The sequence below is a fragment of the Apodemus sylvaticus genome, chromosome 13 (genome assembly GCF_947179515.1).
Source record: "Apodemus sylvaticus chromosome 13, mApoSyl1.1, whole genome shotgun sequence".
In the NCBI taxonomy this organism is placed as follows: domain Eukaryota; kingdom Metazoa; phylum Chordata; class Mammalia; order Rodentia; family Muridae; genus Apodemus; species Apodemus sylvaticus.
Window position 1 is genome coordinate 32,440,794 of NC_067484.1, and position 25,034 is coordinate 32,465,827.

The following is a 25,034-nucleotide window of genomic DNA, read 5'->3' on the forward strand; positions in this document are numbered from 1 at the left end:
GTTCTACAGTCACTCGGGACTCACAGAGATATTGGTCTTCTAAGAATATACCACAGGAAACAAACAAAAGGAGTTTTATTTAATCCTAAAGACTGTAGAAGGGTCCTTAAAGCTCCTTACAGAAACGACAGCAGGAGCAAATCACTGTACAGAAGAATGTTTAGGAAACAAAAGGTTGTTTCCCACTATTTGTTAGAGAGAGAGAGAGAGAGAGAGAGAGAGAGAGAGAATGAGAGAGAGAGAACACTTAAAATCCAGAAGGAGAGATGGGAGTGTCTAGGTCATCCTTATTCCTCTGGAAATGTGGCTGCCTCCTATTTTTAAAATAGCCAACATTGGAGTCTGGAAAGGTATGGCTTAGCAGTTAAGATCACTTGGTGTTCTTCCAAACCTGAATTGAGTTCTGGGCACCTCACAGCTGCCGTAAGTCTAGAAGATGGGTTGCTATCTCCTGGCCTCTGGTTATCTGAACACACATGGGATGCATGCACACACACACAGCCATGCACACACAAATCCATGCAGCTTCCTGTCCCTACTCCTGTTCGTCCTTGGCCATGTGTGAGAACACACATGCAGCTATTTCACTCATCAAGGGCCCTTTGCTACTTAACAACCACAGTTCCTCAAAACAGGCCCTCTGGTCTTCTTTTGTATTTGTGCCTCTGTGGACTTCCCAGAGCCTAGGATGCTGAACGGATTCAGAAGTGTCATCTAGCTGGACTGGCTCCTGGTAGCCACAACAGGAGAGTCACGAGTTGTCCTGGCCTCCACTTACTCTCTCTTCCTTGTTGGGATAGGTGGGGGCTAAAGCAATATTAATTTCCTTCTGTAACAATGCACACTTACTCTCTACTCATAAGGATCTAAAAATAAACATTTACTTAGGTTTTACTCTTTAGTGAAAGAATTCATGACCAGTACAGACTTGCAGTCTCCGTTGGATAGAATTAATAATGTCAAATCTTAACACAAATAAACCTGGGAAGAAAAAATATAAATGTTCCTAAGGAACACTGACAAGTATAAAGGAAATATAAGACATGGAAAGTGTTAGACTTTTTTTTCTATTTTTCAGAGACTCTGTATTTATTTTCTGTCCCAAGGATGATGTCCAATAGATAGCAAGCCGTGGTCTTAGGTCTGAAGGTAAAATTTGCTGACAATCTCGTTTCAAGCACATCCAAAATTAGCAACTAATTCTCTCCACATGCTTTATTAATAGACTCCTGAAACTTGGAGATTGGAGAGAACCACAGTCGGCAGTAGGTCGGCCAATCACATGGGTGGAAGAGAAACACATTCTAAAACAATCATTACCAAAAGACAAAGCTGATAATCCTGACCCAGGAAACTCCTCAATCCGTTACACTTGTGTGCTGCAGCTTAACAAAAGGCAAACACACACACACACACACACACACACACAGCTGGTGTGGGAGGTGGGATCCCAACCCCTGGTGCTGTCTGGTTTACATTATAATCTCCACAATTTACACTGACCACATGTTACTTAGTATGAGTTGTCTGTTGAGGACATAGCTCCATGGACTGAGTGCTTACCCAGCAGGGTGAAGCCGTGAATCTGATCCCCGTCACTTCCTACACTGGGCATGCGTGTAATCCCAGCACTCAGAGTTGGAGGCAAAAAGACCAGGGTTCCAAGATCAGCCTGGGCTACGTGAAAGCTGGCCTCAAAATAACAAATAAAATCTTTTTTTTTTCTGGCATGCTTCTAAAAGAGTGACTTAAAATTGGGTTTAATGAAGACCAAAGAGAACAATTTTTAAGAAATACAATCAAAGGAAAGGTAGTCATTATCCAAGAATAATCTTACTGCGGACTTTTATAAAAGTAAGTAAACCTCGAAGTCCTGTAACCTAAAGTCATAAAAATAAAAGTTGTTGATGGTGGTCATCAAGTGAGACATAAAATTAAAAAAAAAAAAAAACCCAACTTCTTCTTGTTCCCCCTCCCACCCCAGGAGTATGGCAGTACGGCACACAGTACAGCAGAGAAGTCATTAATTCTGCCGTCCCTTACATGGAGACAAAAAGTATAAATTAAGAACCGTTTGTTGATAACACCTCAGCAGATAGATTTGCTGCAAATTCAATCCTTAAACATCTGCGAGGAATTCTTGTCTTCTCTTTCAGAGGGAGCAATGGCAAAAAGTTAATATTGATTTATGGTTACTAAGCATTAATAAGGGCACTCACTGTGGCTGGAGATAAAGGGGGTCCAATGAGCCTACTGAATTTGGGCATCCACCCTTCCAAAAACCTGATGCTTGGTGCAGACAGAGAGCAAACTAGAAGGGCGATAAGAAGCAAGGCAGAGCCAGCAGCAGTGTGCACTTCATTCAAAAATACTGCGCTCTTCCTCCTGGCCTCCACGACCTCACTCTAATGAACAACGTTACAAGCCTAAGCTTAGTGAGCCGCCTTCTACATCCGATGGGAAGCAGCCAATCACACAAGGCCATGCTCTGAGGGTTGCACAAGTGTCCCGGGCTCAGCAGATAACTGCGGATGTGCTCCAAACATCTCTGAGATCACATGGCTCCGAGGATGTCAAAACAGCAGCAAGTGTGTGCCTCTTATTAGCCCCACCAGTGTTTCTGTGTGTGTGTGTGTCCCCACACATGAGGAGGGAGTTCATCTGTGCATTGGAGTCTGTGTGCAGAGGTCAGAGTTTAACCCCAGGTATCCTTCAGTCGCATCTCTTGCTGGCCTGGAGCTTTCTGAGCAGGCTAGAAATCTGTTGTTTTCCTCATGCCCAATAGTTTGACATGGGTATTAAGAATCAAATCAGGGGAGCTGGTGAGATGGCTCAGTGGTTAAGAGCACTGACTGCTCTTCTGAAAGTTCTGAGTTCAAATCCTAGCAACCACATGGTGGCTCACAACTATCCGTAAATGAGATCTGAAGCCCTCTTCTGGTGTAGACAGTTACAGTGTACCCACATTTAATAAATAAATAAATCTTAAAAAAAAAAAAGACTCTCATTTTCTGCAAGGTAAACATTTTTACCACCTGAGCCATCTCCCTTGTTCCCAGCTTTGCTAACAGATATGCTCAGTGACCTTCAGAATAACCAGATTATATGTCGCAAAGGTCACCTTGAGTAACAAACCTGGGTCATGCATGCTGTCTACTTAGGATGGCGTCACAGAGAGCCGTGTAAGCATGAGAGGTATTGGGCAATCTGAAGGCCGAGCTGTCCCCCATCGTTCCCTCAACGGAGAGGATAGAGAGCCCAGATTTGGCACAATTAAACCCCAAACAGCAGGAAGAGGGTGGTTTGGGCATCAGGTCCCCTGAGATCCAAACTGTGGTGGGACCTGCAGATCTATACTTGGACAAGTGAAGACGTTATCCTGTTCAAAAAAAAAAAAAAAAAAAAATCGACCCAAGGAACTCTGTCTGTTCCCCTTTTCAGATTCTGCTTCTAATAAGAAACCACTTCCCAGCTCTGTCAGAAATGACAAAAATCTGACAACTGCCCTCCCTTTTTAAGAAGTGGCATTCCAAAAGCCACAAAAATGTGCTAATATTTATTTGCAGCAGGCAGATAACTCAGCTACCGGGAGAAAAGGCATATGTGTACAGACAGGCTCTAACAGGACGGACCGGCCTCTCCGTGGCTAGAGTTAGAACCTTAATTCCACTTCCTTCTTACAGTTGGAAACTGACAAGAAAAATTAATCCTTTTACTTCTGAGCTATTCCAGGAGATAATCTCCATTATGCAGACTGTGAAACTCCTCACGGGAACACCCCGCTACCATAATACACAGGTGGCACCCAGGCAAGAGGCACCACATGACATGTAGACCTGGGAGTGATGAACACCAGGTATGAAGAGATGGCATGTCACATCCAGGGCTAGTACTCATCAAACAGGTCTAGGTTATCAGTTGCACCAGCTTACCTATTTTCTCTCTCACTGACTATACCCCAGAATCGGCTGTGTGCAACCCCAGGTGTAAACACTCTGCTGCAGTTGGAATATGAAGAGTCTCTCCTGGCATCTTGTGTTTGAAAACTTGGTCTTCGGTGGATGCAGTTTGGGAAGGTTGCATAACCTTCAGGAGGTAATGCCTTGCTAGATGGAGGAAGCAGGGCCACAGGGGCAAGCTTCAGGGTTGTATAACCTGGCCTCACTTGCTGTTCACTCTCTGGTTCCTGACTATGCATGAAATGTGGCCAGCAGCCTCCCACTCCTATCTGCTGTGCTGCTATCAAAATTAACCGTTTAGTTGCTTCTTGTCCAGTATTGTCAAATGGAGAATAAAGTAATCACTGGACCTCTCTATTCCTTCATGACCAGCAAGCCCACTTCTGACCACAAGTATATTTTTCTTATTGGATAATCATCATCAATAAAACTCCATGAATTCAGTCTGTGTTTAGAGCAGATCTTAGCCCACTGGGAATTAAATCAGCAAACTGGCAAATGTATCAATAAACTAACATAAAAAATATGTAGCAAGGCATGATGGCACATTCCCGTAACTCCGATACTTAGAGGCAGAGTGCGGAAGGCTGGAAGTTCAAGGCCAGTCTCAGCTATGGATCAAAGTCCAGGCCAGTCTTGGTTTGACTCAACTCTGTTTCAAAAATAACAAAAACACAGCTTTAAAAAAAAACAAAACTGGTGGCCGGTGGTTGATAGGAAACAACATGATGCTATGAAATTACTTCTTCTGTACTGAACCATTCCCACCATTTTGGATGCAGGGTGGGAAATGAAATAGCCACTCCGAATGCTTGGAGACAGTGGCATGAACTCAGAAAGCTTTCCTAAGGGTTTTAGAGCACGGTGGCATTGAGCTAGCCCTCCAGTCTATAAATACCGCCATTATTGCCGTCTGACCCCAATACCCTCAACCGCCCACTCTGCCCCTTCCTCCCCACGTTGGCAAATCTTCCTGCATCTGTTTTCACTTGGCAGCACACATCAGCATTCCAACAGATGTCACCTGGCCGCTGCCTGTGAATTGCAACACACCAGGCAAAACAAGAACTCTGTGCAAAGGGAAAACAACCCTTAGGAAGGTTTCTGTGCCAGGAGGTCCTTGACCCACAGACTAGGGGGGTGGGGTGGCATCAAAGAGGAGACTGTGTTTCACTCCACCTCCAGAACCCATCGTTCTCAGGACCACTAGAGGAAAACTCCCAAGCCCCATGATACCTAGTGGGAGGTTCCTCCTCTGCCCCAAGATACATCATCTTCTCCCACACAGAACCTTTATGTACAGGCCTGGATCTTCAGCCGCAGTCACGAGGATCAGCTGGGTTTGGTTATTTTATGATACCCATGGGGCTGCCATAGAAATCATGATGTCTATTTTCCCCTTGTGTGTAAATCCACACTGTAAGAAATATTTTCAGTAGCCCAAAGGAGCAACTATTTCCTCAGCAGGCATTCCAATATCATCCCCAAGCCCCACCTGTTCTATGTCTTCGCCGATAGATTCATACTGTGCCTGTGTGCCCACCCTCAAGTCCCCCAGCTGATCAAGGAAAGGCACCACAGCCCAAAAGATGAACTGATGACCCAGAACCCGAAGGAAACATTCCAAACTTTGCTCCCAGAAAATGCTTCTGAAGAGCCTGCATCGCACTGGGGGATGAAGCCTGCAGGGTAAGTGAGCTATTTTAAAAGCTATATATCTGCTTTGTAGCCCACACATTATTCATCAATGGACAATGTGCCCCGTAATAAATGCAGTCTGCAAATCAGAAGCTGACTCTCTGGTGCAGAGCTGCAAAAATACATCCACCCACAGCCTGGCCTGACACAGGCAGCAGAAGACATCTTGAAATAACGCTCCCCGGAGGAGCATAAAAGCTCCCCATTTTTCCAAGCATTGCAAAATGAAAATGGCAGGCTAAGTACTAATGTGAGGCGACCTCCTTAGAGATCTGATGGTCATCCTTGGCACTCTGGGGAGTCAGTGGGGATGAGGGAAGGGTTGGTGACCACAATGTAAGTCAGGGACCATGACCCTCCATTCTTGAAGGGGATATGAGCTTACAATAGAGCCCACTTGGCTCTTAGCTCCCACTGCCTTGAACACTCTTAGCAGAGTGGCCGCCGTGTCCGTCTCTGGCCCTTCCTTCTAAGGCCTTGCATCTCCATACGGTTCATTAGCTGCACACCCCAGGATGCTGCTGCTTCCTGATGGGCTCCGGACACTGTCTATGGAGGTTACCTTTAATTGGTGACTTGACCTAATCTAGGCTTCTAAGAGTCTCAACGAGACTGTCTAGATTAAGTTGGCCTGTGGACACATTTATGTAGGCTTGTCTTGATTGGCATGGGAGGACACAGCCTGCTGCTTGGGCCCTGGACTGTCTCGGACTAGAACTAGCAAGCTGAGTACTAAGCAGGCGTGCCTTCATTTCTCTCTGCTCCTGTCTGCCGATGCCATGTGACTGGCTGCTTTAAGTTCCTGCTGCCACAGATTCCCAGCAATAATGGACTGTAAACTGGAACTGGGGGGTCAAAGAAAACCGCCCTTCCCTATGTTGTTTCCTGCCAGTCTTTTATCGCAGCAACAGGAATGATGCTAGAAGCCGTCCTGTGTGCTCGGCACCCCTGTATGCCCCTCCATGCCATTCTCTATATTCCGTAAATAGACTTGGCCCTTAAGTCCTTTGCACATACTTGCCCTCTGAAGTATCTCCTCCCAGCTACGGACTTGATGTGCTCTGCATCACCCAAGGCTGCTTCACATCACCCCTGTACCTGGTTCCGTTTCTATAACCCTCACCATCATCTCCTATGCTGAGCTTTATACTTGTTTCTGCTTATCCCTGTCCTCGCTAGCAGAATGGGGTGGCATGAAGGAAGGTTGGGCTGGTTCTGCTCCCTTCTGTGGTCCCACCATCTGGGGCAGTACCTGGCTTGAAAGAGGAGTTTTGAGTGAATGACTAACCAATGTTTCTCCACCTGATCTACTACCAAGTTCATTTAGCTATCTTACTTATCTTGGGAAGGTCCTTCTGGGGAGTCCTACCTATTTGTTCCAGCAGACGAAACGTCTTATCTCTTAGAAGAAGAGGTTTTAGAAAAGGTTTAAATAAATATTATGGTTGCCTGAGTCAGGACAACGTGACCAACTCCCCCCCCCCCCCAATAGCATCTAAAATACTCCAACAAAACAAAGGCACTGAAATAGACACCAACACTTAGAACTATCCAGGATTTTTTCTGCTCTGTCACCAGGACACAGACACTGGGTGCAGAACTGTGTGGACGCCACTGCCTGGGCTCCTCCTGGCAGCCTAACCCTTCCATCCTTAATGGCAAGTGGGAAAAGTATGAGGAGGGACGATTTTTTCATCATTGATACAACGATGCATGCAGGCATAATCAGTGCAATCTTTTTAAAAAATTTCCCAATTAGTAGCTGACCAAAGAAGGACTACAAACCTTACCCTCAGTCACCCCAGATTCAGATACTTTTGTAGATTAAGCAACTATGGACTCTCACCCCCATGATGAAATACTGCCTGTGGTCACATAACAAAGCTTCCTGAAGAGACCTTTCATATATAGCTACTCACCCTTGAGAGGGAACCCGAGACAGACCAAAGTATGGATACCAACAAAATCCAACTTGGTAAGCCAACAGGCATAACTGCGGCAGAAATGACTCAGACATACATCACCAAAGCCCACTCCAACATGGGCGACAGCTCACAAAGCTGGGATTCCAGAGCACGGTGCACAGCCTGCAGGCAGCTCAGCAGATTGAAGAGCGTCTTTTCTAACTGACTCAGTTGGTCTAAACTTCTAGGCATGCGGCCTGGTCTGAGTCTTCTTTGCAGCTTGGTTTGTAGGAGAGCGATTCTCTGCAGTCTTTACTGCTTCCTCAGCGGAGGGAGGGGCCTAGTGAATCCTGTCAATTTGGGGGGCTTCCTGAAGCTATTTTGAGTTGTTTAACTTCCTGTTTTGAGAGCTTCCCTGCAGGATGGAATGTTTTAATCTCAGAGGAAACTGTCCATCAGTCACACCTCCTTCTGGGTTCAAGAGAATGAGAAAGATGTCCACATGAGCTCTGTGGTATCGCAGTTCTGGGGTCAGTATCTACCGGGTCAATGTGGCATCTAGTGTTTCTCGAAGTTCCCGTGGTACATCAGAAGCTCTCTAAGAGTGTAAGGCCATTCTGGGCAAAGAGTAGCCTCCATGCCACCTCAGCATCTCTCTTATCTGTGTGCAACTCCTGCTTTCACAGGGATAATAAACCATTCACCAGGGATAAAGATAGCCCTATGCTCTCTGAACTCCGAGGATGAAGTTTAAAATAGCTGTCCAACACAGACTGTTTCTGGCAGGAGGCAGTAAGCTGGATTCCAGTGGTCTTTCCAGACAAAAGCATTAAAACTCTTAGGGAAGGGAATTGTCTCAGTTATATTTTCGTGATTGGCTGGCTACCTTGGGTAAGGGACCTTCATCTGATTATAATAGGGCTTTGGGGGACTTGATTTTCAAATATACATAGTTTCTTTTCTTTTCTCTTTTTTTTTCTTTTTTTTTTTGAAACAAAGGAGCCAGAGGGGTCAAGGACACCACAAGAAACCCCAGAGAATCAACCAACCTGAGGCTCAGAGACTGAACTGCCAAGCAGGGAGCCTAACATATATATATATATATATATATATAACAGTTGTGCAGATGGGTCTTCACGTAGAACTTCTAACAGTGTGGGTGGGAGCTGCCTCTGACTCTGATGCCTGTCTTTGGGACCCTTTCTTCCTACTGGGTTGCCTTAAGAGAAGAGGAGGTGCCTAGTCTTACTGCAACTTGATAGGCTATTGCTGGTTGATACTGGCTGAGTCTGGCCCTTTTCTGAAGAGGAGTGGATGAGGCTGGGGGTGGAGGATTAGGGGTTGGGGCACCATGGGGCACTTAGAAGGATTCAGAGGAAAGGAGGAGGGGTACCTGCTGTAAGAATGTAAAATAAATACAATTAAAGCAATAACAGAAAATGTGCCAAGTTTAATGGCAATCTGTACGCAGGCTATCAGTGTCTGACAGCAGGAATTAAAACACTGAACTAAGCCAGGGGGTGGTGGTGCACACCCTTAATCCCAGCACTTGGGAGGCAGAGGCAGGCAGCTTTCTGAGTTCGAGGCCAGCCTGGTCTACAGAGTGAGTTCCAGGACAGCCAGGGCTACACAGAGAAACCCTGTCTCAAAAAACCAAAACTAAAACCAAAACCAAACAAAACAAAAAACACAAAACAAACAAACAACCTCGCCCCCAAAAAACCCAAAAAAGAATATTGAACTACTTTAATTTCAGGAAGACATTCTTGTGACCAGGATTTAAAAAACAAACAAACAAACAAACAAACAAACAAACAAACATCACACGCACATGCACACCCTACCTAATGACACACTCCATGTATGTGGAAGCAGAAATGAAAATTTCCAGAGTTCAATGTGATAGATATATGGAAAAAGAAACTGAGAAGTGTTCATTATTTCCACAGGGTACCAGACATGAACTATGACTATAATAGGACAGCATACCCCCAACCCGTCTGCACCGGCCTGTTCTGTGTAACTTTATGGGAAGCTTTATAGAAACACTCAGAAAGCATAGAATCGTGGGTGTGTCTCATCGTAGGGGCCTCTTGAGCATGCATACCACACTAGTTCAGACGCAACAAGGCAGAAAACAAACACATCTTCAGAAAGGCCTCTGCTCAGATTAAACTCCATTTCAATGAACCCCAACATTTCAAGATACAGAACTTGAACCTTAGAATGTAAAAACAGCTAAATCTGAAATCATATCCACGAATATGCCATCAGCAATTACAACGCATTATTTCCAACCTCAGATTCTCCAATTTGCAACATAATTTTACTAATGCAAGGGTAAGTCATCTAAAAGATTCAAACTAAATTAATATGGTTGAGGTTGCAAGCCATCCATCTATTGCCTTTTTAACGGAATGTAAAACCATGAGTGAGGCCATATGATGGTGCAAAGACATTTTAGTTAATAAAGCATAACAAAGAAGCCCAGAGTGCGTGCTGCCGGTTTACCACTCACCTGGGATTAAAGGAAGTCAAGAAGTATCTTAGTTCTGTGACGTGTGACGTAACATCTAGCCTGAAACACTGGATTTGAAAACGTTCTAGAATTTTTGAGTTTAGTATACATATTTCAATATTTCTGATATAATTTTAAGTATCTACCCACCTAAATTATAAAAGTTTGGACCAAAGCATTGTTCTTCCTCTCTAAGAGGTTCATATATGGCCTTACGTTCTAAGGGGATGTAGGGAAAATCTCAAAAAGTAAGATCATGAAGCTTTAAAAATGGAAAGTCAAGGATATGGGCAAATACAAGCATGGGTCATTAGCTATATTTTAAAGTCATACACTTGCTAAATCTCTAGAATGAAAAAACCCACTGTCCTTCTCTCTGGACCCAGCTGCATCAAGTATCTCTATACTTCTAACCCTGAGCACAGAAAGCCCTTAGGAAAGGGGCTCTGGTCACACAGATGCCCCCAGTTATTACAGAGAAGTGAAAGTTACTGGACTCTTGGCCATCTATAAAAACTGGCAGTGAAGACTTTAGGACTTCTGAAATCCACATTTGCCTGGAAAAAAATGTTTATTCTCTTGCTTCCTGGTAGAATTTCATCCTCTTTACTAATACTTAAAACACTGGCTAGTTTAGAAAAATTAGGATAGCCATACTGGTGCTTAAGAAACCAATACAAAATACTTCATTTACACACACACACATACACACACCCACACATACCACATACACACCACACAGACAGACTGACACACCCACAGCATACACATTTTTGTTGAGGAAGAACATGGGCCTCCCACATCCTAAGCTCTTCCCTAGCTACAGGTCCAGACCTAGAGATACAAAGTAATTCAATTTCAAAGTTTAACCAGGATCATCAAATCAATGAAATCAGGGCTCCTCCTCCAACTTAATATATACTTTGGTTTCTTTGGTTCCCTTGGCTGAGAGATGGGAACATTTGACTCATAAGCATCAGAACCAGCTATAGTTCTAGATCCCCATCTTTAAGAAGCAGGCTTTTTAAAATTCAATCTACTCCACCCTTTAACCTCCAAATTAACTTCCTGTTCAAGCACGGCACTGCTCAGAGATACTTGGATTCAAGACACAACCTCAAACTGGCCAGGACACAGGGACTTACTGGCCCACTCACACCGGGCCACCTGTCTCCTCAAAGCAAGCCCTCTCTGTGTCTCAGCTGGCTCAAGAAAGTCAAAGCCAAGCCATCAGGTGAATTAGGAAACCTCCAGGACAGCACTGCGTGTGTACAACGGACCAGAGAGAGACGTAGTTCTTAAATGCTTTCAACAATACCACTAACTAAGAAGCCCATGGTCACCATTCTTCCTTCGGGGCTTCATCTTTCTATGCCTCAACAGGGGTGTGCAATGGGTGGGTTCTTTCCTATGGCAGACTCTCCCAGGCAACTGGTAGACTTCTACACCTCTCACGTGAATTAAACAAGAGGATTGTGACAGGCTAAGAAATGTCTGACCAACCACTGGCCAGTTCCAGGTTGGGAACTGCCAGTCTACTGGCATTTGCTGAAGGAGTTCAGATCCTCCACAGTAAGAGATCCACCTACCTGCCTCTGCCTTTTCCTCCTGAATGCTGGCATTAAAGCCAACACTCTCAGCATCTGAATAGTGGAGTTTCATTTTCCACTATTATCACAACTGTTTCGCGGGGCACAACTAGGAGTTTAAAGGCAAAAAGGTGGTTAGAGGATTTTAGTTAAGCCCTTCCAGCAAGATTATGGATTTAATGATTTTAATTAAAAGAATCTAGCTTGTTCAGTTTGAAAAAGTAACAGGGCCATTCAGATCAGTGTTGGCTACATTAAAATATCCAACCAAACTAGACTCAAAAGATAAATCTTTTTTGTGTTGTTGTTGTTTTGTTGGTTTGTTTTGTTTTGTTTTTTGAAGATGGGATTTCTCTGTGTAGCCCTGGTTGTCATGGAACTTCCTCCATAGACCAGGCTGGCCTCGAACTCACAAGAGATCCACCTACCTTCCTTCTGCCTCCTGAATGCTGGGATTAAAGGCTTGTACCACCATACCCAACCTTTTAAGATAGCTGGAAAGAACCCAAATGTCCCTCAATGGAGGAATGGATATAGAAAATGTGGTATTTTTACGCAATGGAATACTACTCAGCAATTAAAAACAATGAATTCATGAAATTCTTAGGCAAATGGTTGGAACTGGAAAATATCATCCTAAGTGAGGTAACTCATTCACAAAAAAACCACACATGGAATGCAGTCACTGATAAGTGAATCCAGTTGATAAGTGGGCCCAGAAGCTCAGAATACCCAAGACACGACTCATATAGCAAATCATTCCTAAAAAGAAGGAAAGAGAGGGCCCTGGTCCTGGAAAGGCTTAATGCAGCATTGTAGGGGATTGCCAGAAGAGAGAAGTGGGAGGGGGTTGATTGGGACTTATGGGGAGGGGGGAACCGGGAAAGGGAAAATCATTTGGAATGTAAACAAAGAATATAGAAAATAATTTAAAAAAGGAAAAAAATATATGTACAAAAAAAAAAAGAAAAAAAATATCATTCTCAACAAATACAAGTCTTTTGGCTTTATGAACCCCTATGAAGACAGTACATTTATTAGTATGTATCATGAGATTAGTGATTGACTTTAGAGACCAGGAAAGTCTGCCTCAAGATTTCCCTACGCAGAGCAGCTGCACCACCAGATCACAGTCACCATTAGATGGGATCTACTGAGGTACATTGCCAGCAGCGCCTTCATTTTAAAGTCACACCGTGAGGAAACATCACACAGATCCCTTGGCCTATGCAGAATATGAGTGTCACCATAAAAATCCATCACAGCAAAGCGTTATGGCCAAAGTAAGCCAACAGGCTGCCAAAATGTTTGCAAGATTAAGAACAAACAAAAACAACCCCATACACACACTAAATCAACTCAAAGATCCTTCACTCTATTCCTTTTAAGAACTGAGTTATTTAAGGGGCCACATGGGGGACCAGGGGCTAGGGAAGACAATGATGGGGAAGAGTCAACATTCCCTCATACGCCATCAACATATGTTGTCCCGTTCATCAGGAACTGACTGCTCACAGGTAACCTACCATGTTCTCTGATGACAGAGCTGAAGAACTAACCTAACTACCCCAGTCCCCAGAGCCAAAGCCTGCTAAAAACAAAAATCTGATAAAAACAAAATCACAAGTCAATTGAAAGAATGCAACATATATTTTTTCCAAATAAACTGATGGCTAAAATTTGACTGGAGTGTTTTTATAGTTTAAAAAAATTATTTTTTTTCCTGTAAAAGCCTCTTTACTGGGAGACCCTCAAACTGAAAGTCTCTCCAGATAAAGATAATTCGCATATTCCTTTGCCGTTCAGTAAAGTTCGACTGTATTTATAAAACACCTTTGTGCTACTGAAGAGTCTGGCCCTTCCTTCTACTACTTTGTGGGAATTCCTGCTTTTGCGCCTGGGCCCGCCTCCCTCTTGTGTCAGCAAGAAATTAAGAAACTCCCCAGCCTTTCTAAGTAACTAGGGTAACAGCATAAACATGGAAGGTCTTGAACACTTAACAGTATCAATGGTACTACAAAGCTGGCTCCTTAGGCTTGACAGTTATTTGTGTAAAGGGTGTTTGTGTGTGAGTAAAGACAGCCCAACCATCTCAGGATAACTCAAATATAGCCAGGAGGCTTATATCAAAAAACCCAATCTAAGACTGTAACTAATTCATTAAGAGACTTCTAAGAATGCCGCAGACAGAGAGGATGAATTCTAAGACCCTGGAGACACTGACTTGTCTATAGCTGTTACCTTTAAGAGCCGATCTGCTTTATGGATGATGTTTGACCTTGGGGAATCTACTCACACCCAGATTTCCCATGTATTTTCTACTAAGAATCTAGCTGGCCCACATTTTTAGATTTAGAACGTTTGGGAGGCACATTTAAAGGCACACCGGGCATGCTGTGCAAAAGGAATTCCAAATCAAAAGATTTTCTACAGCACTCATACCTAGCCTGAGTAACCAATCGTACTTAAATTTTTCATTTAAAGTAATGATGAACTGTCCGTCGAGTAAAGCAGCAGATAACTGAACCGCTGAAGGAGGCTGGTGGCAGCCAGACTGTAGACGCCTAAGTGAATGTTTTCCTTCAAGATAAATAAGGCTCAGGCAGCTGCTGGCCAAGCCTGACACCCTTGGTCTCTATGATACACATACAAAGCTGGTGAATAGACAGATCGTTCCATTACATGACCAGGTCTGCTCTATTTCCCTTCTTTCCTTCCTTCCTTCCTTCCTTCCTTCCTTCCTTCCTTCCTTCCTTTCTGCTTGGTTTCATCGGTTTTGTTTTGTTTTTTGTTTTGTGGAGAAAGACTTTTGCTTAAAAGAAAAGCACCAGTTTGTCAACCACATGCTAATTATTTACATGTCCAAAATACATGTCTACTGAAACACGTTTTCTAGGTAGCGTTCTGCCTCCACGGCAAGGTCATTGTTCCATAATGTGCTTTCCTCTACAGCACTGGTCCCCAACCTTCCTAATGCTAGCACCCTTTAATTCAGTTCCTCATGTTGTGGTGAACCCCCAACCACAGCATTGTTTTCATTGCTACTTTGTAACTGAAATTTTGCTACTGTTATGAACCATACTGTAAATATCTGATATATGACTCCTTCCTCGAAGGGGTCATGACCCACGGGTTGAGAACCACTGGTCTACATAGTCCTTGCAAGTTACATTCTTAAAATCCATGTAATTTTAGGACATACTATTTTTTTTTTTAATTTCATTAGAGATTCTAGACTGAGAGTTTGGTCATGTAACTGCCATCTGTCCCCAACACCTAAACACCACAATGACTTCCGTTTTCAGGATACGTCAACGTGAGGAAAGGCACTCCTCACTGGGGGCTGCTCCTGGCTGAACATGAGATTGTACTTTTAAAGTCTGAAACTGTTTCAACAGTCATTTCAACAGTCATTTCTTAGGGTAGGTTAAACTATTACATTGTCAAAACACATTGAAATCTGTATCACAGTCAAGGAAACTGTATGGGTTTGGACCAAGAAAATGGATAAGAGGAAGAAAAGGATCAATTCACCTTCCATGTCTGTTTATTCCTAAACACGGTTGAAAATTCAATAACGAGGGGGGTAATAAAGTTTATCTGTATCACCAGAAACACTTCCAAACGCAAATCACTAAAGGGCCACAGTATTCCAGGATACCAACTCATCTGCCTACCTTAAAAAAGAAAAATCACACTGAAACACAAACATAAAGAAAGGCCCGCAGGCATCTCATGACCATACTCTGAAACTGTCAATCACAAGAAGTTCTGGGGGTGGGGATGGGGAGACCATTTAAAAACTGGAGACTGTTCTTAGTGAAAATACTCAATAGTGAAGGCTAGCACCGGCAACCTGACTGACTGAAAGCACAGGGGCTGCAAGTCTTCCCGGCTGGGCAGTCTGCAGCTGTCTTTCTGTCCTCCATTTCAGAGAGGAGTAAGCGAGCCCCCCATGCAGTAAAGGCAGGATGCCCTCTAAGGACTGCTCCCACAGCTGGAGAGAGGGCACCATCCCGTGTTGGCACCCTTGGCTTAGACACTCAAGTGGGCTGAGCTAAGTTACACTGCTGTGTAATGTGTCCCCACCACAGCTTTCACATGGCACCGTGTCCACAGCCAATCTGCTCCCAGAACACATCTCCTACTGTCCCTGAAGCGACACAATCTTAATCAGAATAACCAAATGGCACGAAACCCAACGACAATAAATTTTATACGGAGAACTCATGGTGTCTTTAAGAAGAACAGAGAACGGACTTGATGAAAAGGCTCAAATGCCTGCCCTTCCCAAGAGCCTTTGAGCTTTCTGACAGTTGTCAGAACCGTGTTTGCAAGCAAGGTTTCAAACACACTTCCAACATCAGCACATTTAGGCGCTGACTTATTCTATAACAGACTAATTTTAAAAAATATATTTTTAAAGTTCTTTCATCCAGAAGGAAATCTAAAAAGGGTGTGTAATAAGCTTGAGATTCCAAAACAGACCAAGCTTTATGATGTCCAGGAGCTACAGAAAAGATTTTTTTTTTTAATTCCCTGAAAGGCTACCAAAACACTGGGGATCCACTGACTCCAACAGGGGGTAATCTTCCCTCAGCAGAGGCTTGGCCTGCAAAATAACCAAGCTTTCCTGAGTTGGCCAGGTCCCTTCTGAGCCACTCAAACATGTGCACCTGCAGACTTACCGGAGCTCCAGCTCCAGGGTGTCCGGGGCTCTTGGGAGTCTCCTCTGGGTTTTGGGAGGCTTCTTCAGGTCCCCGAGTCACAAGAATTCGGAAATGCTGCTGCCCTGCATTTTGATCCTTCCTGATCTTGAACATGCACCCTGGACTCTGTGGGGTCCTCTCTGAATTTGTCCTGCGGATCTCAGGGACCATCCTGCTGGTCCGAGGTGATGCTTCTGGGGTTCTTCGGTCTTCGGTGGGGCTCGCCCGGCCTGCTCGGGGCTGGGTGGGGTATGATGTGCTCCTTTCCAGCCGAATGCGTGGATATCTCACCAACCTGTCCCCCTTAGTGCCAGTGAAGCCAAAGTTGAAGTCACCGCCCAGCCCCAGAGTGCCTGGCTGGGGCTGCTGCTGCAGCTGAAAGACAAAGCAACGCTTCCCGGAGCTCCCAGAAGCATCTGGAACATGCTGAAGGGACCAGCGCCTGGGTTCGGCCTGGCCATCCGGGCCGAAAGGCAGCAGCCGCACCTGGCGCACATCGGCGCTTGAGGCTCTGTGTTGGATGCGCAGGCCTGGGGTGGCTTCCTCCGTACCCTTAGCCAGGTGGGGACACTGCCCACGGTGGTCACAAGTGCCATTGACCAGGGTCCCCGGGTCCCAGGCTGCCCTTGGAGGGGAGCTTCCAGGAGTGTCTACCGGAGAGGGCTCGGATGAGCTGATCTGAGCCGAGACCCTTGTGGCTGCGGCCTGGTCTCCGAGGTCAGCCTGGGCGCTTGGGGGCCTGTCCTCAGGTCCCTCCGGTGGCCCGCAGCTGTCTGTGGCACCGTCCGCGGCCTTTCGCTGCAGGGAGATCTGCATGGAGGAGCTGCGGGTGGGCCTGGCGTCCACCCCGGCCAGGAGCTGCGGGATGAACATGGATGAACTGCGCTTGAGTGCACCCACGCCCTCCTGCAGGCCGCCGTCTTCCCCTGCGTTCTGGGTGAAGGGGTGCGGGCTGCTTCTCCGTGGCAGTGTCTGGAATGCCATGAAAAAGTCCTCTTCTCTCTCCTGGTCTAGAATCTCAGACTCGGGGGCCGTATTGCTGCGGCCAGAGCCAAAATGAAACCGAAGCCGATGGGCCATGGTGACCAGGGGGGCCGGGAGGGAGAGGGCGAGCAGCAACAACACACCCAGCACTGCCAGAAGTCAAAACCCAAAGACACCAACTCCAAGAAAAAGTGTCCCATCTGCCAAACCGTTAGCACTGCGGCACCAAGAGCGACAGATAGCAGAAATAGCCCAAGGGGCAAACAGCATTCCAGGCATGATTGGATAAGAGCAAAAGCTCTCATCTACTCTGTGACAGAGGGTAGGATGGCCAGAGACACATGACCGCCTGCTCCCCCTCCAATGCCAGCTTCTGGACTTAGTGAAGTTTCCCCTCTCTTGCTGTTTCCCCCCCCTCTGAACGGCAAGATCCCGAAACGGCACCTTCCCAGCTGCTGTGGTTCTGTCAGAAAGGGGCGGCCCAGCAGGGAGCTGGGGCAGCTGACTAAGGCAGCAAACACACTCGCAACCATGCTGTAAATCTGACCTATCACACTCACCGGGCACTGCTTTCCCAACCACCAAGAGCAACAGGTCTCTTTCTAGCTGATGCCAGAGACACCGTTGCATCAACCACAAGCACCCAAAGGTATGTCATCCACCTCCCCACCGTACCAGGGAACGGTGAAATACAGCTCGGCAGCAGGGTGAACTCTCTCAAGCATCAAATGTTATGTTTCTGTTATGATATCACCACACTACCACGAGGGAATGCAAAGTAATAAAATGTACTATAAATACGATTACACACCCCGCGGAATTAGTGTCCCTTTAATGGGAAATTATTAGACCATGATCTACAAGTAACAAAATAGCCAAGTGGAGGCGCAGGGGGCACACTGCTGCACAGCCAGCTGTGGGCCTGGTCCAGCTCCTGCTACTTACTATAAACATTCTTCATTTAAACTGTGTGTGTGTGGTGGTGGTGGGGGGTGTCACATATGATATGATTGCCAGACACACACAGCAGTTAACAGAGAAAAGAAACTCAGCAGGGGAAAACAATCTCTCTTGTACGACACATACAGGCACATGCAGACCACACACACACACACACACACACACACAGAGAGAGAGAGAGAGAGAGAGAGAGAGAGAGAGAGAGAGAGAGAGAGAGAACTCATCAAGATTACCACAGTTGGCCCTCAAACCTAGAATCTTTGTTTGCAACACGCCAGAAAAGACCAGAGAACTAAAAGTGAATGCCCCCCAAAAACTGTCCTCCGATTCATCACAAACCTGGAAATACTCTCAACATATTAAATATACATTTTCCTGGGCCCCCAGAAACATCAGTTCCTTAACAAAGAGATTTATTTAGGCAGGACTTCAAAAAATTAGAAGGGGAAAATACCAGGCTGCAAAGAGTGACAAAAACTTACTTTAAAATCTACAAAGCATGTTTCTGTCAACAGCTCTGGAGCAGAGGGTGTGGCGGATTAATCCAGTGTTTACACACACCCGAACTTGTTTTCTAAAAGCTCAGAGTTTTGAATGGCAAAAAATAACCTCTGTGAAACCTAGTCTCTGGTCTGCTCAGTGCCAGAACTTCCAAGTAGACTCCAGTCACGTATTGTCTTCCCTGGATTAACAGCTAACAAAGAAAAAGCCACCACCAGCACCACTGACATTCTATGGAAGGTAACCACACAGCAGACAGCCTGGGGCAAGGTCTAGCATGAACATGTAAAACACAACTGCATTTGGTCAATTGCTCTGCAGTCAAAGCCCCCTTTTGGTTTGGAAGCATAGTTTTTTATGCATGACAAGGTTACTCAACTACACAGAATGGGAAATCCGACACTTTTTTAAACAGTAAATTTCCCTAGCAGAAGAACATAAAGAGGTACTTTCTCTTCAAGTTTGACCATTTAAAAATGACTTTCCTCTGCAGTTTGGAGGGTAGGTACCAGTGTGTGAAGGCCCTGTTCCTGCAGAGACTTACTGCTTGCATTATTACCTCAACGAATGCTACTAGTTCACTCACGGCCAGCTCTTGCTGGAGAGGTTTGTGAGAGGCCAGGAACCACACCCTGCAACTCACAGGAGAGTTAGTCCTCATCTCTAAAGATCACTCTCCCAGGACACATTTCATTTCAACAAAGCCACCACAATCCCATATTTATAACAGTAAAGACGCAGGGATTTGATGCTCAATCCCTTAGTGGTCCATTTGCAAGAAGACAAAAGACAAACACATCAGATTACATCACCCCCAAATCCTTTAGGTAGAAGGTCCGGCTATTCTCCAGCACAGGCTGATACTAACAAGACAAGATGTTAGACCCTGTAACATCTTCAGTTCCTTCGCTGGCACTTCCTCACTGTCACCCTTGGAATCAGAGTTTCTGCATCCCTAATAACAGGGAGTACATAACTTTGTATCACGTATCTTCTTATGGATACACTGTGCCAACCTCAAGCTATTCTACAGTTGGCCGAGTTTCTATTGAATTCTGTAGAAAGACGAGTTCACGAATGCACATTCCTCTTAGGCAGGGCAGTAAATAGGAGCGTAATCGATCATGTGCCCCGAATTGTATTCCCACTTCTGAGAGTGCTCGAAGGACTGACACAAAACCTGATTGTGTTCAATTTCATACCTGGGACACTTGGCTCATGAGAATTTGATGTAAACATTCAAGTTACTTAGGAAAACAAAACACTGGACCAGCCAACTATCTCTGCAGACAGAGGTGCTTGTCATGCAAACTCAGTCACCAGTGTCTCAGGAACTCACATAAACATGGAAGGAGATAACTCACTACACAGAGCTGTCCTCTGATTACCACATATACACTGTATATTCTATGTCACACACACACACACATACACACACACACACACACACTCTCTCTACATATAAAATGCTAGTTATATCAGCTCTCTTCTTCAAGCATAGCTTCCAGAGTTCTTATGTTGTTTTTGGTGGGTTTTTCCTTCATGTAAGGGTTTGCTGTCCTAACAGTATTGAGAACGGAACCTTGCACATGACAGGCAAGTCCTCTACAACTGAGCCAGACCTTCAGCTCTTAGGCTAGGCCTTTCAAATTCCTTTCTAAGGATTTTTCTTGAGAAAATACCTCTGTTTGATTTCACCTGCTAAGGAGACTGGCTTTAATTATAAACTAACTGGTAATTAGATTTCTGTTTCCCCAGAGACCATCACCATAGAGCTGTTGGTGAATTTGCTGTGGTATCATATGTCTGAGGAACATTTTGAAATGAACAGGATTGATGGCCTCATTTACAGACGCACACACTCATCCGTATTCCCCAAAGAAGGCATAGTAAGGATTTGGGGTGATGCCATCAGAGGCGACTTTTATTAGTATCAACTATAAAAACAAATACACATATACCCAAATCAATTTTCTGACCTAGCAACACACAAATATTTGCTGCAACTGAGAACTTTAACAGTGAAACCAAAGCAGTCTTCTTGAGGCATGTGTGCTGCGGGTGACCCAGCGGATCCGAAAGGCACGACTCGAAAAAAAATCCAGTTTTTAAGAAACAAAACTCAAAACAAAGGACTTACCAATCTGTTCTCGTCAAACACTTCAAATAGGAGCCTGTGATTAGATGGATTTACCTAAAAGGAACAGAAACTATAGTTCAATACCAACAGGTATAATTTTAAAATCGAAATGAGAGACAGGAATAATTAAGAATAACTCCTAGTGCACTTGGACTCTACTGTATATCAATAACTAATCTGCTTATTTGCCATTATTCTACCGAGAATATCTAGGCATACCAGAAAAAGACAATGCCTTTATCATGGTCTCTTGAAGAGTGATCTCAACAGTCTAAAAGGACTCCTCACCTCTTCTACAGAGGAACCCACATATCTGTAGGTTAAGGTCCTACGCTTAGCCACTTACCACCTATGTGAATGTCCCGCCTACAACTATAATTTCCTGAAGCCCCAACACTATATAGCCTCATTGAATTCTCCCCACAACCCAACAGTATATAACTACCAATTCATTTTCACAACAGAAATCACCGAAACCAGGGGCTTGAAGCAATTTTCCCAGGAACCCACAAGCCAGTAGTATATATACTGAGCAACCAGAACTTGCCCTGGGTCAAGGGAAAGTGACACCCCTGAGGCTCCTGGTGTTGGTTTCTTTCTCTTTCCCCAAGCTCACCCAAACAACCCATGCTTCATCAAGTAGACTCAAGTGCCACTGTCTTGTTACCAGCCTTCCCAGACATGGCACCAGGGATATTTACATCCCTGCCTGTCAATCAGGGAAGAAAAGACCACACTGAAAGGACCTCTCTTTCTCAGGGGAAAAGGGATCCAGGAGACTATGAATGTTTGGTGTCCTCAGAAACTGCGAGCAGTCATGACAGACTTGGGACTTGGGTCTAATGCTAGGCTTGGCTTCTCCCTAATGGAACACAGAATGGTATTGTATTCGACTGTAGCACAGAGAGCTCGTGTGCTCAACCTGAGCTCCTGGCCCTGGGTCTGTGTCTGCTTAGCAACAGAACAAGCAGATGGATGGTTGCCTGTTCATTAACTCTGCAAATGGTTCCACACTCATCAGGAATAGAGACAGTCTATAGTAGGAACAGCACATAATAGACATTCAATATGAAATTGTGGAAGGAATAAAATAAAGATCTTTAAAAACAAACAAACAAACAAACAAAAAGCCCACAGGTACGATTCATTGAAACAGTTTTATATCTACTAAAATTTATACAGTGGGGTTCAAATAGGAGTGGTACAAACAATCTGGAGTTTCATGAGAAGGCTGCTTGCTGTGTCTGAGTTAACTAAGAGCCAGCAACAGCCAGCTTTTCGGTCCCTCACAGAGTTATCTAAAATATATCTAGTAAGGGCTGGGCATGGGATCTACCAAGTGTTAAATGCTCAGAGCCATATTTCAGCTCTGAACATAACAGAAAACAGATGCTGGGTAAGTCATCCAAATTCGCAGTGCAAATATCCTAGCACGGCTGAGAGGAAGAAGCCAGGATCTTGCACGCGGGGCCTAACAGCACTAGAAGGCTGGAGCAGTTTGGAGGTGTTTAACATCATCGTGTATAGACAACTCAAGCTTTCATTTTTAAACAGGAAAGGCCTTCTTTTCCAATTAAATGTCGAGGTTTTAAAGTGTCCTAATATCTGCTAGCAAACACCAGTAAGTACCAGTCTTGAATAATTCAGAGAATCTCCTTCTGTATCCAGCTGTTCTAAACAGTGCCAGAGGCCGAGGAAAGGTTCTCCTATTCGGTGGTATTAAATGTAGTTGTATGCATTAGGTCTCTGAATTAGAAACCTTTCTCTTCTAACCAGAACATAACTGATAATTTTTCTGTCTTTTGTGGGGAGGCAGTGCAGGGTCTCTGGAGTGGTAGGCAAGTAGTCTACCACTGAACCACTGCTGGCCTCATCACTGGCAATGTGTAATGCCTCCTTTCAATCATCTTCCTACTGTGGATGAACAATTCATAGTCCATATCACACAGAAATTCAACCATTGGTTTTTTGTTGTTGTTGTTTTTTGTTTTTTTGGTTTTTTAAGACAGGGTTTCTCTGTGTAGCCCTGGCTGTCCTGGAACTCACTCTGTAGCCCAGGCTGGCCTCGAACTCAGAAATCCACCTGCTTCTGCCTCCCAAGTACTGGGTTTAAAGGCAAGAGCCAACCACGGCCCGGCTTCAACTATTGTTTTAAATTGCATTGCTTCTTGCCTTTTTCTTCAAATTCCATTTTTCAAAGGTTGCAAAACAAAACAAACCCACAACTGAAATTAACCAGACATACTTCAATCTTATTTTTAAAGTTTGAGTTGAAAAAAATAACATGTTATTTTGACAACCTTTTTTATTTGTCTTATATAGCTCCAAATGAAATCTCCACAGATTTTCAAAATCTGGGACACATTCAAAATCTACCTGCCCAAACATTCTCTGTCATTTTAAGTAAGAGAAATCTCTTACTTAAAATGCTAACTAGTTTTCTTCCCAGGAGTCTTTTTGAATATATCAGTATCAATCTAGAGATCAATAACAATCATTACAAAAGAGAAGAAAAACTTACTCTAAAATAAAACTCTTCATTCCACTTTGGGTTCAGCGTCTGGAAGAGAGATTATTTTGTGATCTTCAGCTGTGTTGGAACTGACAGTTATTAATACAACTCTTCACATTTGCGCAAACATTTTTTTCATAAAAATGTTTTTCAAAATGGCAATAAAAGCAACATTATTCAATTACTTGAGACTATTCTATACACCCAAAATGCATGTGGAAGGGCGGTATTTATAAAACTGATGATTCATGACTACGAAACCATGAATTTCATGAACAAGCTCACCCGAAGGAAGAATGCTAAGGCTCACTGACAAAGAGCCATGAAAAGAAAAGTCACTTCAGAAAACGACATTGAAAATGATTTTCTCTGTCAAGGAGGCAGTAGACTTTGCTGACTCCCCTTGACTTGCAACAAGGGCGTGCTAAACTTGGAACGGCTGAAAAAGCTCATTACCTACATCAGTGTTGACATTTGAAGAATATTTTATAAGGAACAATACTGATGACATTTTTAACACACACCACACACACACACACACACACACACACACACACACAGAGGAAAAGAGAGGGAGAGAGGGAGGCTATAACCAAAGGGAACTGTATTTTTTTTCTCAAAAAAAATCATTTAAAAATATCCTTTGATCTCCATGTATGATTCATATTTTATCAATGTATTTAAATATACATCTTGCAAGATTGCAGCAATATTTTGATGCTCAGCCCAAGCAAAGCGTCTTTCCAAACTAATATAGAACACTTTTTATGAGGGAACATACACATGCACGTGTGCACACACACACACACACACACACACACACACACACACACACAGATGTTTGTACAGGCATAAAAGTCAGAGAAACGCAACCGGCAAAAATGACCTGTAAAATTCTAAAAACAAAAAAACATTGCATCAACACGTTTGCCTTTTAGCAGAGGAAAGAAAAAGAAAAAAGAAAACAGAAACAAACAAGCACAGAATACCATACATGCAAAGCAACACTGACAACAATCAATTGCATTGGTTTAAAAAAAAACAGCAAGATCCCACTTTCCCCACACCCCAACTCCTCAAAAAACCCCTCCCTTATTGACCACGCTTTGGGGCATGAATAGAAATGAGATCGAATTGGCTGTGTGTGTGTGTGTGTGTGTGTGTGTGTGTGTGTGTGAGAATGTTCCACTCCCGACCTGGGAGACAGGTACATAGGATGAAGTAGGAGGGGTTGCCAGGCAGACAAGGGACAAAAGGTGACCACAAAGCCAATGGAGCAAGAACCCAGACAGAGGAAGCCTTAGCTCTCCCACAACCCAGCACAGAACAACACATCAGGTACAACACGGCACAGCAAATACTAACCAGGAGGCTGGCTGCAGGGATGGAGACACTCCCTCCAGCTGGCGAACGGAGGGAGAAACAGGGCTGCTACTCCAAATGAAAGGCATTGCAATGCCCTCGTCATTGGCATGTGTCCTTGGCTCTAGTCCAGCAGGGGACTAGGCCCCGGACTGCTGTTCCAGCTAAGTGCCTCAGCTTCACTGGGAACAGACCAAA

General features: G+C 44.4%; 1 protein-coding gene across 9 annotated transcripts in view; it reads right to left on the reverse strand.

The window, feature by feature from the left end:
- Nedd4l (NEDD4 like E3 ubiquitin protein ligase) overlaps positions 1–25,034 on the reverse strand; it is a 322,257-nt gene that overhangs the window by 114,892 nt on the left and 182,331 nt on the right. For all 9 annotated transcript variants that reach the window (XM_052201459.1, XM_052201451.1, XM_052201449.1 and 6 more), the window contains 2 exons: positions 23,484–23,522; positions 20,963–21,016 (listed from right to left, as the gene is read on the reverse strand). In XM_052201459.1, the coding sequence (XP_052057419.1) occupies positions 20,963–21,016; positions 23,484–23,522 (93 nt within the window). The remainder of the gene's footprint in view (positions 1–20,962; positions 21,017–23,483; positions 23,523–25,034) is intronic.